Source organism: Astyanax mexicanus, unplaced genomic scaffold (genome assembly GCF_023375975.1).
Source record: "Astyanax mexicanus isolate ESR-SI-001 unplaced genomic scaffold, AstMex3_surface scaffold_50, whole genome shotgun sequence".
NCBI lineage: Eukaryota > Metazoa > Chordata > Actinopteri > Characiformes > Acestrorhamphidae > Astyanax > Astyanax mexicanus.
Genome location: NW_026040060.1, coordinates 346,027 through 366,026, shown reverse-complemented (window position 1 = coordinate 366,026; position 20,000 = coordinate 346,027). Strand labels below are relative to the sequence as shown.

Genomic DNA, 20,000 nt, shown 5'->3' with positions numbered 1-20,000 from the left:
ACTTCAGAAACTTCCAGTCTGGCTGGACAGGAGACGCGAGAGCCTGAGGGTCCAACATCGGTATCGGGTCAGACAGGTGGGCAGTCAGTAACTCGGAGGAAGGCAGAGAGATGGAATTAGTTTTAACTGGATTTATGTAAAATAGAGAATATAAAACATCATCAGAGTGTGGCAAATGACTCCGGCAGAACTGAATAAAACAGCCTAACTAAAGGCAGAGAGCCAGAAGGTAACATAGACATGGAGGCTCCCTGAAACACCAGCATCCACCCACTCCACCGTCCACAAACCTGAGTGACCGTGTGCAGTGGGAGAACAACAGCACCAGCATCTCAGTTTACCACAATTTCCTCTGTCCATGAACCCCTGAATCTGCAGCCTTATCTAAAGGAAAAAAACATTAATTACCAAAAGCTAAACTAAACAAGTAAGTTTTCAGTCTAGACTTAAAGATTGAGACTGTGTCTGAGTCCCGAACATATTCGGGGAGATTATTCCAGAGTTGAGGCGCTTTATAAGAGAAAGCTCTTCCTCCTGCAGAGCTCCTCTGAATTTTAGGCACTACTAATAAACCAGCACCCTGAGATCTGAGTAATCGCGGTGGTTCATAACAGGAGATGAGGTCTTGTAAATACTCAGGAGCGAGCCCGTGTAGGGCTTTATACGTTAACAGGAGAATTTTATAGTCTATGCGGAATTTGACTGGAAGCCAGTGCAGTGCTGATAGTACTGGACTAATATGGTCAAATTTTCTCGTTTTAGTAAGGACCCTGGCTGCAGCATTTTGAACTAGCTGAAGTTTATTTAAGTTACTGCCGGAACATCCAGACAGTAGCGCATTACAATAATCTAGCCTTGAGGTAATGAAGGCATGGACTAATTTTTCTGCGTCATGCAGTGATAGGGCATTTCTTAGCTTGGCGATGTTACGGAGGTGTAGAAAAGCTGTTCTAGTAACATTAGATATGTGTTTATCGAATGCTAGATCTGAATCTATGATAACTCCAAGGTTTTTAGCTGCTGAACCAGGGGTGGCTGAGAAGTCAGCCAGATTTAGCATTAAGTCTGATAATTTATTTCTAGCAGCTTTGGGGCCTAATAGGAGAACTTCTGTTTTATCACTATTTAATAGGAGGAAGTTGTGCGACATCCATGATTTTACATCTTCTACACAATCCTCGATTTTCTTTAATCTCACTCTGTCGTCAGGTTTGGCTGAGAGAAGAGCTGAGTCTCATCCGCATAACAATGAAAATTCACATCATGTTTTCTAATAACTTTGCCCAGTGGGAGCATATATAATGTAAATAATAACGGTCCTAATATAGAGCCTTGTGGAATTCCATATCTTACCTTGGTATAACTGGAAGACATATCATTTAACCTCACAAACTGATAGCGATCGGTTAAGTACGATTTAAACCATGCTAAGGCAGTTCCGGTTACACCGACCATGTTCTCTAGTCTTTCTAAAAGGATAGTATGATCTATTGTATCAAAGGCTGCGCTCAGATCCAGAAGTACGAGTAGGGAAACACAGCCTTGGTCGGCGGCTATAAGTAGATCGTTTGTTATTCTAACTAAAGCTGTCTCAGTGCTATGATGAGGCCTAAATCCAGATTGAAATTTTCCATAGATCTGGTTTCTTTGCAGGTAAGAGCAAAGTTGTTGGGCTACAGCTTTTTCTAAAATCTTAGAAATAAAGGGTAAGTTTGAAATAGGTCTATAGTTAGACAGTACAGTAGGATCAAGATTTGGTTTCTTGATCAGAGGTTTAATTACAGCAGTTTTAAAGGCTTTGGGTACATGGCCCAGGGCGAGCGATGAGTTTACTATCATTAACAGAGGTTTAATTATATCTGGCAGTACCTGTTTTAGTAATTTTGTGGGAACAGCATCAAGTGTGCAGGTTGTGCTGTTTGAAGAGGAGATAATTTTCTCTAGTTCTAGCTGTGGAAGTGGGTTAAAGAGTTCCAACCTAACTTCAGTAACAGGGTTTTGTTCTAGATCAGCCAGACCAGATGACAGAGAGGATGTAATATTTATCTGTTTAATTTTATCCCGAATGTTTTCAATTTTACTATTGAAGAAGTCCATAAAATCGTTGCTGGTGTAAATGGCTGGAATCTGAGGTTCAGTACCTGCCTGGTTTTTAGTTAATTTGGAAATAACACTAAAGAGAACTCTAGGATTATTTTTATTTATCTCGATCTGTGAGGCCAGATATGCTGAGCGGGCTTTATTAAGTTCTTTTCTATATTTAACAAGACTGTCTTTCCACGCAGAGTGAAACACTTCCAGTTTAGTTGATCGATATTTACGCTCTAAATTTGGTACTAACTGCTTTAAGGTACGAGTTTGATCATTGTACCACGGTGCGAGCTTTTTCTGTCTCTCTATTTTGTGTTTAAGGGGTGCTACAACATCTAAGGTAGAGCGAAAGGTATTTTCTAAACCTTCGGTTAGTTTGTCTAGTTCTACTGGGTCTATAGGAGAGTACATTAGAGTTGATAAGTCTGGAAGCTTATCTGTAAATTGTTGGGCTGTAAAAGGCGTAATTGAACGTTTTACAGAGTAGCTAGGGGATGTACGTATATTATGACTGAGATGTAATTTAAATGAAATAAGGTAATGATCTGAAATTGCGGAGGTTTGAGAACGAATATTCGGGTTATCTATGCTCACACCCAGGGTCAAAACTAAATCCAGAGTATGATTACAGTAATGAGTAGGTCCTGTTATATTTTGAATAATACCAACTGAGTCTAAAATCGATGTGAATGCCTTTTTAATGGATCATCCAATTTTTCTAAATGAATGTTGAAGTCTCCAACTATAATCACTTTATCATTACTTACTGCTCAGTCTGTGACAAAATCACTACATTCTTTTAAAAATTCTAAATAGGGCCCTGGTGGTCTGTAGATGTTAATTAAAGAAAATGCATTCTTTTTTGTAACTGGATTAATTATACTGGTGTAAAGAAGCTCAAAAGAAGTAAAATTTTCATAGTGTTTCTGATTGCTAACTAAGGTACTTTGGAAAAATATGCAGACCCCACCTCCTCTACCGGACAGTCTCGGATTGTGTATATAATTATAGCCTGCAGGGGTGGCTTCATTTAATGCTACATATTCATTTGGCCTAATCCAGGTTTCTGTCAGACACAGAACATCGAATTTCTGATCAGTTATCATTTCATTCACTAGAACTGCTTTTGAATTTAGAGATCTAATATTAAGTAAACCAATCTTTAGGCTTGAAATGTTAGTACTACAGTCTGGATATGATTGTTTAATATAAGTTAAGTTATTTAGATTTACTGTTTTAGTTTTTTGATGTTTTTGTTTGACTCGGGGGACAGACACAGTCTGAATACATTGGTATCTAGGTAACGTCTCTTTGCAGCTCGCAGACGGTCGGTTAAGCCTCTCTGTCTGCGGCCTGGTCCCGGCTCTGGATTGTCAGCAGCTTCTAATACTACTCTGCCGACTAACTAAAAGTGTGTGTATAGTGTATGTATAGTGTATACAGTGTGTGTATAGTGTGTAATGTGTATAGTGTGTGTATAGTGTGTGTAATGTGTATAGTGTATGTATAGTGTGTATAGTGTATGTATAGTGTGTATAGTGTATGTATAGTGTGTGTATAGTGTATGTAGTGTGTATAGTGTATGTATAGTGTGTATAGTGTATGTATAGTGTGTGTATAGTGTGTATAGTGTATGTATAGTGTGTATAGTGTGTATAGTGTATGTATAGTGTATGTATAGTGTGTATAGTGTATGTATAGTGTGTGTATAGTGTATGTATAGTGTGTATAGTGTATGTATAGTGTGTGTATAGTGTGTATAGTGTATGTATAGTGTGTATAGTGTATGTATAGTGTGTGTATAGTGTGTATAGTGTATGTATAGTGTGTATAGTGTATGTATAGTGTGTGTATAGTGTGTATAGTGTATGTATAGTGTATATAGTGTGTGTATAGTGTATGTATAGTGTGTGTATAGTGTATGTATAGTGTATATAGTGTGTGTATAGTGTGTAATGTGTATAGTGTGTGTATAGTGTGTGTAATGTGTATAGTGTATGTATAGTGTGTATAGTGTATGTATAGTGTGTATAGTGTATGTATAGTGTGTGTATAGTGTATGTAGTGTGTATAGTGTATGTATAGTGTGTATAGTGTATGTATAGTGTGTGTATAGTGTGTATAGTGTATGTATAGTGTGTATAGTGTGTATAGTGTATGTATAGTGTATGTATAGTGTGTATAGTGTATGTATAGTGTGTGTATAGTGTATGTATAGTGTGTATAGTGTATGTATAGTGTGTGTATAGTGTGTATAGTGTATGTATAGTGTGTATAGTGTATGTATAGTGTGTGTATAGTGTATGTATAGTGTGTATAGTGTATGTATAGTGTGTGTATAGTGTGTATAGTGTATGTATAGTGTGTATAGTGTGTGTATAGTGTGTGTATAGTGTATGTATAGTGTATGTATAGTGTGTATAGTGTATGTATAGTGTGTATAGTGTATGTATAGTGTGTATAGTGTGTATGGTGTATATATAGTGTGTATAGTGTGTGTATAGTGTGTGTATAGTGTGTATAGTGTATGTATAGTGTGTGTACAGTGGCTTACATGTATTTTATTGAGATTTTAAGTGATGCACAAACACAAAGTAGCTCCTAACTTGGAAGTAAAATGAAAATGATACATTGTTTTCAGCGTTTTTATATATAAAAAATCAAGTGTGATGTGCAAAAGTATTTAGCTCCCTTTACTCTGAACCCCCTAAATAAAATTCAGTGCAGTCAGTCGCCTTCAGAAGTCACTGAATGAGTTAATAGAGTTAATCCAGCTGTGTGTGATTTAGTCTCAGTATAAATACAGCTGTTCTGTGAAGAGCTCAGTGGTTTATTAGTGAACACTAGTGATCAAACAGCATCATGAAGATCAAGAATGAACTCAGCAGACAGATCTAAAGAGATAAAGTTGTGGAGAAGAAGTTTAAAGCAGAGTTTGGATATAAAAACATCTTCCAAGCTTTGATCATCACAAGCAGCTCTGTTCCATCAATCCATCATCCAAAAACCTGAACCTGAAACAGTTATTCTACTAAAACTGTTTCTACAAACCAACCAAGACATGAACCAACCATCCACCCAAACTAACAGATCCAGCAAGGAGAGCACTGATCAGAGATCAGCCGAGACCCATGATCACTCTGGAGGAGCTGCAGAGATCCACAGATCAGGTGGATCAGGAGAATCTGTTCACAGGACAACTAGAAGTCCTGCTCTCCACAAATCTGATCTTTATGGAAGAAGAAAAACATTGTTGAAAGAAAGACGTAAGAAGTTCTGTTTGCAGTTTGTAGCTACAAGTCATGTAGAAACACAGTAAACATGTGGAAGAAGATTCTGTTCTCAGATCAGAACAAAGTAACACTGCTCATCACCCTGAACACACCCTCCATCCCCACTGTGAAACATGGTGGAGGCAGCATCATGCTGTGGGGATGTCACACGGAGCTCTTTTGATACCGGCGCCAGGCGCCGATACACCACTAACACTAACAGTTAATGCCATACATACTTTTCATGTTGAGCTACTGCTAATTTCCAGCTAACCAACTCTGTGGGTGCACACACATTGTTTGTAGCAATAGTTTAACAAAAGTACCACAATATAGTAGAATAATCACACACACACAGGTTTTCAATGTTTTTAATAACTTATCTTAGCGTGGTGAGGGGGAGCCACGTTCGTTTGTTTGTTTGTTTGTCTTTTCTCTCCTGCAGCACTTCCAGGTGACCAAAGGACCAGAACTCTGGAAGCCAGCTGGCTTTGTAGTGCCTGCCTCGTTATGATCCATGATCTCATCCAATTGCTGTTAATTAAGAGTAAATTAAGGGTTGTGAAGAGACTAGGGTTTTGTAATGTGAACGGATGTGTTGTATGTAATATGTGTAACAATTTGACTATTTGTAAATCTTGCCATTGTTTTGTAAATTGGGAGATTAATGGGGTTTTGTAGGTCTGCAGCTGTTTGGGGTTAATTGTAGGGGAGGGGCTAGTTGGTATTTAAGCCCTTAGAATGGGGGGTTGGGGGGCGATTTTGCAACGGCAGTTTGGGTTGTAGTTCTGAGCTGTGCAGTTTGTTTTTTAGACTGGGAAGTTTGTACTTTATGTTATTTATATGTTTGTTTTCCTTTTGTTAGTTTCATTGGCCAATATTATTTGTAGCACTTTGAAATTTCAACTTTATTTTTGTTAATTTTTGTTTTGCTCATTTGCTCACTTTTGGCACACTCGGACTGTAAATAAACACCTTCCTTGCTTGGAGTTGCAACTTTTGGCTGTGTCATCATTTTGTCACGGAACCCACGTGACATATGGTGTCAGAAGTGGGATGGCCAGCCGAAGGAAACCAGCCCGAGTAACCCAAAAGAAAAGCAACACCGACACCACCAACACCAGGCCTTCCACTCGAGCTACTACCTCCATACAAAGGAAAGATGATGCCTGGGAAACAGCTCAGTCGGGAACAGAGCAAGAGCAAAGCGAAACAGATGGTCAGAACTACATTACCAAGGGGGCCAGGCCGAAGACAAAGGGTGGTGTTCAAGCTCCTTCTGTAGTGACCACATCGCTAACAGACGTGGTACGAGACTTCCTCACAACTCAGCAGATGCGAGATGAGGTTCGCCAAGAGGCGCAGATGCGACGTGACGAGGCCATGTGAGAAGAACTACGCAATTTTCTCACCGCAATACGGCCACGCCAAGAACCTCCCCTCTCACACCAACTCGCCGTTTCCAGCATGCTTGCAGGGGAAAGCCCAAGACTCGACCTGCCACCAGTAACCCCAAAGCCAGAGCCAGACCGCGCCAGCCAACCCTATGTAGTAAGCCCAGAATACTCACCAGTATACTTACCAACAGCATCAGACCCAGCACCGCAACCGCCCGCCGCCGTCCCAGTACCACAGCCTGTTAGGCCTGCATACCCACAAATGACGATTTACCCAGGACGAACCTGTGAACCAAAGCTACATCTTTACCAGCATGGAGAAGACATGGAGAATTTCCTGCTGAGGTTTGAGTGCCTCGCACGTACATGGCAGTGGCCAGAACGGGAGTGGGCAGTTAGGCTGGTTCCACTACTCACTGGCAAAGCCCTGGAAGCATATTCGGCGATGGATGAGGACCATGTAGATGACTTCCAGGAGCTGAAGGAGGCCCTGCTGCTGAAATTTGACATCACCAAGGAGACGTATCGACAGCGGTTCCGGAGGAGCACAGTACCAGCTGGAGAAACGCCGATGGAGACCTATCATCGCTTGAAGCATCTTTTCCGTCGGTGGGTGCAACCAGAGAAACACACCAAGGAGGAGATCGGTGAGAAGGTGATTATGGAGCAGCTGTTGAATGTCCTGTCCCCAGAGGTGCGGACCTGGGTCCGTGAACATGAGCCAGATGATGGAAAGACAGCTGCTAAGCTAGCGTTTCAGTATATCAATGCCCACAAGGTGACAACCAACCGCCCAGTGTTCACTCACAAGCCATCACAGGGCCATAAGCCAAGTGCAGGTAACTCTGGGGGTGGGGATTCTACTCCCATAGTTGGAGGTAACAATACTGCTCACACCGTTGGGGGTAATGCATTGGTATGTTTTTTCTGTCAACAGAAAGGCCACAAGGCATCTTTTTGTCCCTTAAGGAAGCCAAAACTGTCTGGGTTTTGTTATGTGCCAAGGGAGGGGGATGCCAGATCTGAGGTTAATGAGATGGGACCAGTTAACAAAAAAGTAAAAGTTAATGGGGTTACACTTGATGCCATGATGGATACTGGTAGCACTGTGTCGTTAATCAAAAGGTGTCATGTACCTTTGAACTGTCTTGATTATCAGAACGATACCGAAATTGTATGTGTACATGGAGATAGAAAGCAACATCCAGTGGCTGAACGTACTGTTGAAATTGATGGGGTGAAATATTTACTGCAAATGGTGGTCGTTCAAAACTTACCTTTTGATGTTATTCTGGGGAGGGATGTACCAGTTTGGGGTGATATATTAGGATCTGTTGTCGGTGTGTCTAATGCCAATGATGTGTATGTGTCATGTCCTGTGGTTACCCGTTCCCAGAAGGCTGTGGAGCCACTACCGGGTCTGTCAGATGACTTGATCCAAGGTGGGGATAAAGGGCCACGGAAGTCGCGTCGCCAGAGACGCTTAGAGAAGTACAGCCATGGGGTTTCTTTTCAGAACATTGATACTGAGGGGTTGAATGTTGATTGGGATGTGCCATATGACATTGTCAAGCTGCAACAGGCAGATACCACACTAAGTTTACTGTTTCAAAAAGCCGAGTCTAACATCTCTGAGAAGTTTGTCTCAGACAGGTACCTGATAGAGAATGGTATTTTGTACAATCAGTCGGATGCAGGTGTGAAACGATTGGTAGTCCCAGTTACCTGTAGACCTTTCGTTCTCAATTTAGCACATACTATCCCATGGGCTGGGCATTTGGGGCAACAGAAAACCTATCTTAGGTTAGGTGCAAGATTTTTTTGGCCAACCATGTACACTGACACACAACACTACTGCAAAACATGTCCTGTCTGTCAAAAAACCTCTGGTGTCCGCAGGTCGGCAAGAGCTCCGTTGTGTCCATTACCTGTCATCTCCTCTCCTTTCCGCAGAATTGCCATGGACATCGTGGGGCCCTTGGAAACAAGCAGTTCCGGGTACAGGTACATTCTAGTGGTGTGCGATTATGCCACCAGGTACCCAGAAGCATTTCCATTGCGAAGTATAACTACACCTAAGGTTATCAGTGCTCTTGTTCAGTTGTTTTCCAGAGTTGGCATTCCTGAAGAAATCATTACTGACCAAGGCACAAACTTCACCTCGCGCTTGATGATGCAGCTTTACCGACAGTTGGGGGTCAAGGCGCGGAAGACCACACCGTATCATCCCCAAACTGACGGGCTCGTCGAACGGTTTAATCAAACCTTGAAGTCGATGCTCCGCAAGTTCGTGGATGACACAGGCCGAGATTGGGACAAGTGGTTGCCTTTTCTGTTGTTCGCCTATCGGGAAGTGCCTCAAGCATCAACCGGCTTTTCGCCGTTTGAGCTCCTGTACAGGTGGTCAGTGAGGGGGCCACTAGACCTCCTGAAGGGTTCGTGGGAAGGTACCACCACCAACGAGTCCAACAGCCAAGGCATCGTCCAGTATGTGCTGCAGATGCGGAATCGGTTGGAGAAGTACCAGCAAGAAGCCCAGGTGAATCTTCAGGAAGCCCAACGTGACCAGAAGAGGTGGTATGACCAAGAATGAGGGAGTTTCAAGTAGGCCAAAAAGTGCTCCTGCTGTTGCCCTGTTCTTCCAGCAAGTTGTTGGCCAAGTGGCAAGGGCCATACACCATCCAACGAAAGATCAGCCCGACGACGGAGATCGAGCCAGAAGAGCTGTTGCAGGCATGGAGTGGTGAGACGGAGGTGACCCTGCCACATCTGGTTGGTGAGAAACAAATGAATTTGTTTGATCTGTTCAGTCATTATCCTGCACTCTTTCAACAGAAGCCAGGGAGAACTACACTCCTGGAACACACAATCCGTCTTAAACCTGACCAGATCCCCATCAGACAACCACCATATCGCATTCCTGAGAGAATGGTTGGGGCTCTAGAGAAAGAGGTTCATGCCATGTTGGACCTAGGCGTAATAGAGCCGTCAGTGAGTGAATGGAGTAGCCCGATCGTGATTGTGCCGAAGAAAGATGGGTCCATAAGAGTGTGCCTTGACTTCCGGAGATTGAATGCCAGCTCGCACTCCGATGCCTATCCAATGCCACGTATAGATGAGCTGTTGGAGAAGGTAGGCCATGCCAATTTCATCACGACTTTAGACCTCTGCAAAGGATATTGGCAAGTGCCTTTAGAACAGAAGTCCAAGGCTTACACTGCTTTCCGCACACCAATAGGCCTGTTTCAGTTCTGTGTGATGCCCTTTGGACTTCATGGCGCACCTGCCAGTTTTCAGCGCTTGATGGACCAAATACTTGAAGATTGTTCTGACTGTAGTGCTGCCTATTTAGATGATGTTGTCATTTTCAGTAACACTTGGCAGCAACATCTGGAGCACCTACATCGTGTCCTTGAGAAGATCCAGCAGGCGGGCCTGACGCTGAATGTGCAGAAGTGTGAGTGGGCCAGAGCTGAAACGAGGTACCTGGGTTACCAACTGGGAAAAGGGACCATCAGACCACAAGTGGACAAGGTACAAGCAATCAGGGATAGTCCACGTCCAACAACCAAGACCCAGGTAAAATCTTTCCTTGGCCTGATTGGTTGGTACCGAAGATTTATCCCTCACTGTGCCACCATTGCTACTCCTTTAACTAACCTGACAAAGAAGTCTGCCCGTAACCCTGTCATTTGGAATGATGAATGTGAATTTGCCTTTAATGCTTTAAAGGAGTGTTTGTGTGCCTCTCCTGTACTCCAGACCCCTGACGTCCAAAAGCGCTTCCTTGTCGAGGTAGATGCTTCCGGATGTGGCCTGGGAGCTGTCCTTGCTCAAGGAGAATGAGGTGAGGAGCGACCTGTATTATACCTCAGCCGTAAACTACTGCCACGAGAAGCAAGATATTCAGCTGTGGAGAAGGAATGCCTAGCAATTAAGTGGGCACTAGATAGTTTGAGGTATTATCTCTTGGGCCGGGATTTCGATCTTTACACATACCACAGAGCACTGACGTGGATGAACACCATGAAGAATAAGAATGCCCGGGTGACAAGATGGTACTTGGAGTTACAGCCTTTCCAGTTCTGTGTCCATCACAAGCGAGGCCAGCAGAATGTTGTTGCTGACTACCTGTCCAGGCTGCCCAGTTTTGCCACCCAAGGAGAGGAGGGCGGTAATGTCACACGGAGCTCTTTTGATACCGGCGCCAGGCGCCGATACACCACTAACACTAACAGTTAATGCCATACATACTTTTCATGTTGAGCTACTGCTAATTTCCAGCTAACCAACTCTGTGGGTGCACACACATTGTTTGTAGCAATAGTTTAACAAAAGTACCACAATATAGTAGAATAATCACACACACACAGGTTTTCAATGTTTTTAATAACTTATCTTAGCGTGGTGAGGGGGAGCCACGTTTGTTTGTTTGTTTGTCTTTTCTCTCCTGCAGCACTTCCAGGTGACCAAAGGACCAGAACTCTGGAAGCCAGCTGGCTTTGTAGTGCCTGCCTCGTTATGATCCATGATCTCATCCAATTGCTGTTAATTAAGAGTAAATTAAGGGTTGTGAAGAGACTAGGGTTTTGTAATGTGAACGGATGTGTTGTATGTAATATGTGTAACAATTTGACTATTTGTAAATCTTGCCATTGTTTTGTAAATTGGGAGATTAATGGGGTTTTGTAGGTCTGCAGCTGTTTAGGGTTAATTGTAGGGGAGGGGCTAGTTGGTATTTAAGCCCTTAGAATGGGGGGTTGGGGGGCGATTTTGCAACGGCAGTTTGGGTTGTAGTTCTGAGCTGTGCAGTTTGTTTTTCAGACTGGGAAGTTTGTACTTTATGTTATTTATATGTTTGTTTTCCTTTTGTTAGTTTCATTGGCCTATATTATTTGTAGCACTTTGAAATTTCAACTTTATTTTTGTTAATTTTTGTTTTGCTCATTTGCTCACTTTTGGCACACTCGGACTGTAAATAAACACCTTCCTTGCTTGGAGTTGCAACTTTTGGCTGTGTCATCATTTTGTCACGGAACCCACGTGACAGGGGATGAGCTTTTCTTCAGCAGGGACAGATTTAGGAAGCTGGTCAGAGTTGATGGAGGGAAGATGGAGGGAGATAAATAAATACAGAACAATCCTGGAAGAAGAAAAGCTGTTGGAGGCTGTAAAAGACTCGAGATCTTCCAGCAAGACGATGACCCTAAACATACAGCCAGAGCTACAGTGGAGCTATAATGATTTAGATCAGAGAATATTCATGTGTTAGAATGATCCAGTTAAAGTCCTAAAGACAGTGATCTTAGATAGTGTGTGTAGGTGTAGTGTGTGTGTGTATAGTGTGTGTAGTGTGTGTGTGTGTGTGTGTGTAGTGTGTGTGTGTATAGTGTGTGTGTGTATGTGTAGTGTGTGTGTGTGTGTGCTGCATTACATTAAGCAGTAGCAGCACCCCCCCCCCCCTTTGAATTAGGCACGCTCCACTCCAACATCAAAGAACTCTCTCGCTCTCTCTCTCTATTGTAGACGAGTGCGAGCTCTTTGATGGAAGAAGGGATGGATGGATGGATGGAGAAAGGGATCGAAGAGGCATGCTGTGTTCTATACTTACACACACATGTCCAACCAGCCACCCCCACCACACACACACACACACACACACACACACCATCACCACACACACACACACACACACACACACACCATCACCACACACACACACACACAAACACACCATCACCACACACACACACACACACACACCATCACCACACACACACACACACACACGCTATCAACACACACACACACACACCATCACCACACACACACACACGCTATCAACACACACACACACACACACCATCACCACACACACACACACACACACACACACCATCACCACACACACACACACACACACACACACACACCATCACCACACACACACACACACACACACACACACACCATCACCACACACACACACACACACACACACACCATCACCACACACACACACACACACACACCATCACCACACACACACACACACACACACACACACACACACACACACCATCACCACACACACACACACACACACACCATCACCACACACACGCACACACACACACACACACACACACACACACACAGGTCCAGATAAGAGACACTCAGCAGGTGAGGCATTAAAACCCAGTCTCACTATTACACCATTACTTTATCACACTAGTGCACTACTACACTACTACACCATTACTCTGCTACACTATGGCACTAAATCTTAATATGTTACGTCGAGCAAAGACCCCGCCTCCCACACACACACACACACACACACACAGTTATTAACACCTGAGTGTAAGCAGTGTGTGTCTGTGGTGCGGAGACAAAGACTCTACATGCCACAGACACAGCGACGATGCTGAAATTTGCAGACACACACACACACACACACACACACACACACACACACACACACTCCTGCATGCCTCACACCATCTGTCTAACTGCTGAAAGCTCCAAAGTCGCCTTTCATCTGCCTCCTGCACCCTGCCTCCAATCAGCGGCTATAAAAACAACAACAGAGTTAATAAAGATACTGGATACAGTTTAACATCAGCAGAGTAATATTTACAACATACTGATCTGCAATCTGATTGGTTCAGCTGGAGTTATTTCCACACTGCATCACTATTACAGAGAGTCAGACAGTCAGACACTCAGATACACAGTCAGCTATACAAGCAGACATCTACTCAGACAGACAGACAGACAGACGCACAGATAGACATGCATGCAGACAGACTAGCAGTAATACAGACAGACCTATTGACAGACAGACAGATCATCTCTGGTTTTAGTGTCGGGCAGGTAGTCCTGCAGCTGTCTGCAGGTACAGCGATAAGCCCCGCCCTGCTTACATCACATGACTGAGTGAAACGTGGATCATTCACTTATGGAACGACGTGAGACCTGTTCACTATCATCACACCTAAAATTACTGAACTCCCTCCCTCTTACATCCAGGCTTTATGATTGGCTCATTTAATTATGAATAATTACACCATCCCAGGCATATTAAACACAAACACACACACACCATACACACACACCATACACACACACTATACACACACACTATACACACACACACTATACACACACTATACACACACACACACTATACACACACACACTATACACACACACTATACACACACTATACACACACACTATACACACACACACTATACACACACTATACACACACACACACTATACACACACACACTATACACACACACTATACACACACACACACTATACACACACACCATACACACACACACTATACACACACTATACACACACACACTATACACACACTATACACACACACACACTATACACACACACTATACACACACACTATACACACACACACTATACACACACACACACTATACACACACACACACACTATACACACACACTATACACACACTATACACACACACACTATACACACACTATACACACACACACACTATACACACACACTATACACACACACTATACACACACACACTATACACACACACACACTATACACACACACACACACTATACACACACACTATACACACACTATACACACACACTATACACACACACACTATACACACACTATACACACACACACACTATACACACACACACTATACACACACACTATACACACACACACACTATACACACACACCATACACACACACACTATACACACACACTATACACACACTATACACACACACACTATACACACACTATACACACACACACACACTATACACACACACTATACACACACACTATACACACACACACACTATACACACACTATACACACACACTCACTATACACACACACACACACACTATACACACACACACTATACACACACACACTATACACACACACACACTATACACACACACACTATACACACACACACACTATACACACACACACACTATACACACACACACTATACACACACACACTATACACACACACACACTATACACACACACACACTATACACACACACACACTATACACACACACACTATACACACACACACACTATACACACACACACACACACTATACACACACACACTATACACACACACACACTATACACACACACACTATACACACACACACACTATACACACACACACACTATACACACACACACTATACACACACACACACACACTATACACACACACACTATACACACACACACACTATACACACACACACTATACACACACACACACTATACACACACACACACTATACACACACACACTATACACACACACACACTATACACACACACACACACACTATACACACACACACACTATACACACACACACTATACACACACACACACTATACACACACACACTATACACACACACACTATACACACACACACACACTATACACACACACACTATACACACACACACTATACACACACACACACTATACACACACACACACTATACACACACACACACACACTATACACACACACACTATACACACACACACACACTATACACACATACACACACACACACACACACTATACACACACACACTATACACACACACACATACACACACACACACACTCCACACACACACACTATACACACACACACACTATACACACATACACACACACACACTATACACACACTATACACACACACACACACATTATACACACACTATACACACACACTATACACACACACACACTATACACACATACACACACACACACACACACTATACACACACACACTATACACACACTATACACACACTATACACACACACACTATACACACACTATACACACACTATACACACACACACTATACACACACACACTATACACACACTATACACACACTATACACACACACACACACATTATACACACACTATACACACACACTATACACACACACACACTATACACACATACACACACACACACACACTATACACACACACACTATACACACACACACATACACACACACACACACACTACACACACACACATTATACACACACACACACTATACACACATACACACACACACACTATACACACACTATACACACACACATTATACACACACACACACTATACACACATACACACACACACACTATACACACACTATACACACACACACACTATACACACACACATTATACACACACACACACTATACACACATACACACACACACACTATACACACACTATACACACACACATTATACACACACACACACTATACACACATACACACACACACACTATACACACACTATACACACACACACACTATACACACACACACATTATACACACACACACACTATACACACACACACACACTATACACACACACTATACACACACACTATACACACACACTATACACACACACATTATACACACACACACACTATACACACACACACACTATACACACACACACATTATACACACACATTATACACACACACACTACTCACTCATACACATACACAGACACTGACTACACACACACACACACACGCTGACCACACACACACACACTGCACAAACACTACACACACAGAGACACTACAAGGGGTGTGAATCTCTCAGTGTCTGGCGATTTGATTTTTTGGGTCACGATTCAATGCTGGAACAATTTTTCAAATCAAATGGCCTATACATGTTTACATTATGTGAGAAGATGTGTTTGTGTGTGTGTGTGTGTGCAGTGTTTGTGTGAGTGTGTCTGTGTAGTGTGTGTGTGTTTGTGTGTGTGTGTGTGTGTGTATAGTGTTTGAGTGTTTGTGTGTAGTGTTTGTGTGTGTGTGTGTAGTGTTTGAGTATGTGTGTGTGAGTGTGTGTGAGTGTTTGTGTGTAGTGTTTGTGTGTGTGTGTGCAGTGTGTGTGTAGTGTGTGTGTGTAGTGTTTGTGTGTGTGTATATAGTGTGTGTATATTGTGTGTATATTGTGTGTAGTGTGTGTAGTGTTTGAGTATGTGTGTGAGTGTGTGTGTGTGTGTTTGTGTGAGTGTGTAGTGTGTGTGTGTGTGTAGTGTTTGTGTGTCTGTGTGTAGTGTGTGTGTAGTGTGTATAGTGTGTGTGTATAGTGTGTGTAGTGTGTGTGTGTAGTGTTTGTGTGTGTAGTGTTTGTGTGTGTGTAGTGTGTGTGTAGTGTGTGTGTGTGTGTAGTGTTTGTGTGTGTGTGTGTGTGTGTGTGTTAGTGTGTGTGTTAGTGTGTGTGTGTGTAGTGTGTGTGTGTGTAGTGTGTGTGTGTAGTGTGTGTGTGTGTGTGTTTGTGTGTGTTTGTGTGTGTGTGTTTGTGTGTGTGTGTGTGTGTGTGTGTAGTGTGTGTGTGTGTGTTTGTGTGTGTTTGTGTGTGTGTAGTGTGTGTGTTTGTGTGTGTGTAGTGTGTGTGTGTGTGTGTGTGTGTAGTGTGTGTGTGTTTGTGTGTGTGTAGTGTGTGTGTGTGTGTGTGTGTGTAGTGTGTGTGTGTTTGTGTGTGTGTAGTGTGTGTGTGTGTTTGTGTGTGTAGTGTGTGTGTGTTTGTGTGTGTGTGTAGTGTGTAGTGTGTTTGTGTGTTTGTGTGTGTGTAGTGTGTGTGTGTTTGTGTGTGTAGTGTGTGTGTAGTGTGTGTGTGTTTGTAGTGTGTGTGTAGTGTGTGTGTGTAGTGTGTGTGTAGTGTGTGTGTGTTTGTGTGTGTGTGTAGTGTGTAGTGTGTGTGTGTGTGTTTGTGTGTGTAGTGTGTGTGTGTTTGTGTGTGTAGTGTGTGTGTAGTGTGTGTGCTGTCAGTCATGCTGAGAGTGGTGTTGGTGGGCTGGGTTGGGGTGGGGAGGTGGGGTGGGGGGTGTATTTAATGTGGGAGTGAGAGGAGTTCTCAGCACTATTCGCGCTGCGCTCTTACAGCTCTCACTCTCACTCAGCGCGACAGCGGGGGGGCACGAGGGGACAGCCGGCCACAGCGGCGCGAGAGAGGCGCTCACACAGGGGGAGAGAGCTGTGAATGAGAGCAGAGAGAGAGACGGGTACTGCAGGAGGGAGAATGAACCCCTCGCACGGGACAGCCTGGAGCCGGCGCGAGAACGAGAGAGAGAGAGAGAGAAAGTAAAAATAACATTGGGACACTGAGTCTGTGTGACATTTACCGGGACGCCCAGAGACAGCACGCGCGCATCCAGGGGTGAGAGCGCACGCCAGGGCGCGAGAGCAGGAGGAGGAGGGGGTGCGAGAGCCTTCTTCATTCCAATGTCGCGCGCCGAGCCTCAGAGGAAGACTCTCCGTCGCCGCTGGTTGTGGTGCGCCACCACGCCGCCATGGTGCTGACTGGCTGCTGCTGAGGGAGACCACCACGACCACCCAGAGGAGCGGCGGGAGGAGGAGGAGGTGGAGGAGGAGGAGGGGGCGCGAGAGGCTGGATCACTCGCTCCTGAAAAGTTTCTCTCCACATTAAAACTTCTGATGCTGCTGATCTGAAGCTCTGCAGGACTTGTTGCCATGGGGACGGGCTGCTGCGGAAACTGTTAGATCTCTCTTTGCATTTTCGGAAACGTTGAGAGACGAGTGTTTTTGTTGTTGTTGTTATTTATCGTTATTTCCGAGACGGTGCCGGATTGCATCACCTTTTATATATACAGATATATATAGGAGCACGAGGAGCGCCCGGATACAGCCAGCCGGCCCGAGAGCGAGAGTGTGTGAGCGAGAGTGTGTGTGTGTGTGTGTGTGTGTGTGTGAGAGACCAGCGCTGCTCACACACACTATTAAAAGGATCGTCTTGCCCGTGCTGTCTGCGGGACTATTTATGCCGCTGTGATCCGGACGGTGACCCCGCCTGTCCGGAGACTCCACACTGACAGCCATGGGACTCCCACGTGGGATCATGGGACTCCTGCTGCTGCCGCTGCTGCTGCCGCTGCCCTGCGCCCATCCGGCCGCTGCCCAGCACTATCTGCGCCTCCGCCCCCAACCCAGCGACCACCTGCCAGTCCCGGACCTAAAGGAGGTCCCGGACCCGGAGTACGACCCTCGCGAGCAGGACCTGAGCGAGCGGACGCTGCGCAAAAAGCTGGGCAGCCACTTCGACCCCGGCTTCATGTCCATCGGCGCTCCGCAGCACCTCAACGTCAGCACCAGGGCCGTCCCGCCGCCACCCGGTGCCGTGCCCGCAGACTTTCGGAAACTAGACCTCACCGCCACGCCCTACGGCGCCCGCCTCCGGCTGGGCAAGAAGGCGCGGCGGAAGCTGGTACAGTTCTTGTGGACGTACACTCACTGCCCCGTACTGTACGGCTGGAAGGACCTGGGCGTGCGCTTCTGGCCGCGCTACGTTAAGGAGGGCACCTGCTTCGGCGAGCGGTCCTGCTCCCTGCCCGAGGGCATGTTCTGCAAACCCGTCAAATCCGTCACCAAGACCTTCCTGCGCTGGTACTGCCAGGGCTTCCTGCGGCAGAAGTACTGCACCTGGATCCCCGTGCAGTACCCCATCATCTCTGAGTGCAAGTGCTCCTGCTGAGCTGGGAGCGCGAAAGCGAATGAGCAGATAGCCAGAGCGTGAGAGTGTGCACGTGTGTGTGTGTGTGTGTGTGTGTGTATGAGAGAATGCAATATTGTGAGACTGTGCCAGAGCATGAGAGAGAGAGAGAGAGAGAGAGGTGTGAAAGTGAGAGATTGAGAGAATGCATTTACGGGTGAGAGTGAGCGCGAGAGGATGAGGGAGTGCTGCCTGTGCGTCCATCAGGATGCGGACTGAAGAGACTGAAGAGACATAATAATAATAATATTAATAATAATAATAATAGCAATAATAGTAATAATGATAATGATAATAATAATAAGTCGTTTCTATTGCACTGTTTATTTGTGGCGCCGTATAGCGAATCTATTTTTTTATAGCGTTGTGATTCAGATTAGCACCATATTGTAGATATTTATAAGTATGAAATGAATGCAGCTATTATTTGTGTTGTATATTTGTTTGTTTGTTTGTTTTGAAATATTTTTCTTTGAAAAGAAATGAAACCGGACCATTGTGTCATTTCCGCTCCAGGGAGGAGCTACTTCCTCTCCACCACTCGCTCGCTGCAGCGCCGCC

The 20,000-nt window shown here is 44.4% G+C and overlaps 2 protein-coding genes across 17 annotated transcripts in view; both read left to right on the top strand.

Moving 5' to 3' along the window:
• LOC103021387 (ankyrin repeat and fibronectin type-III domain-containing protein 1) overlaps nt 1–20,000 on the top strand; it is a 314,758-nt gene that overhangs the window by 112,652 nt on the left and 182,106 nt on the right. The window lies entirely within an intron of this gene.
• The window catches only part of LOC125780423 (noggin-2-like), a 215,848-nt gene continuing 213,593 nt past the window's right edge, over nt 17,746–20,000 (top strand). For both annotated transcript variants that reach the window (XM_049474022.1, XM_049474020.1), the window contains exon 1: nt 17,746–19,560. In XM_049474022.1, the coding sequence (XP_049329979.1) occupies nt 18,768–19,421 (654 nt within the window). In that variant the 5' untranslated portion in view covers nt 17,746–18,767 and the 3' untranslated portion in view covers nt 19,422–19,560. The remainder of the gene's footprint in view (nt 19,561–20,000) is intronic.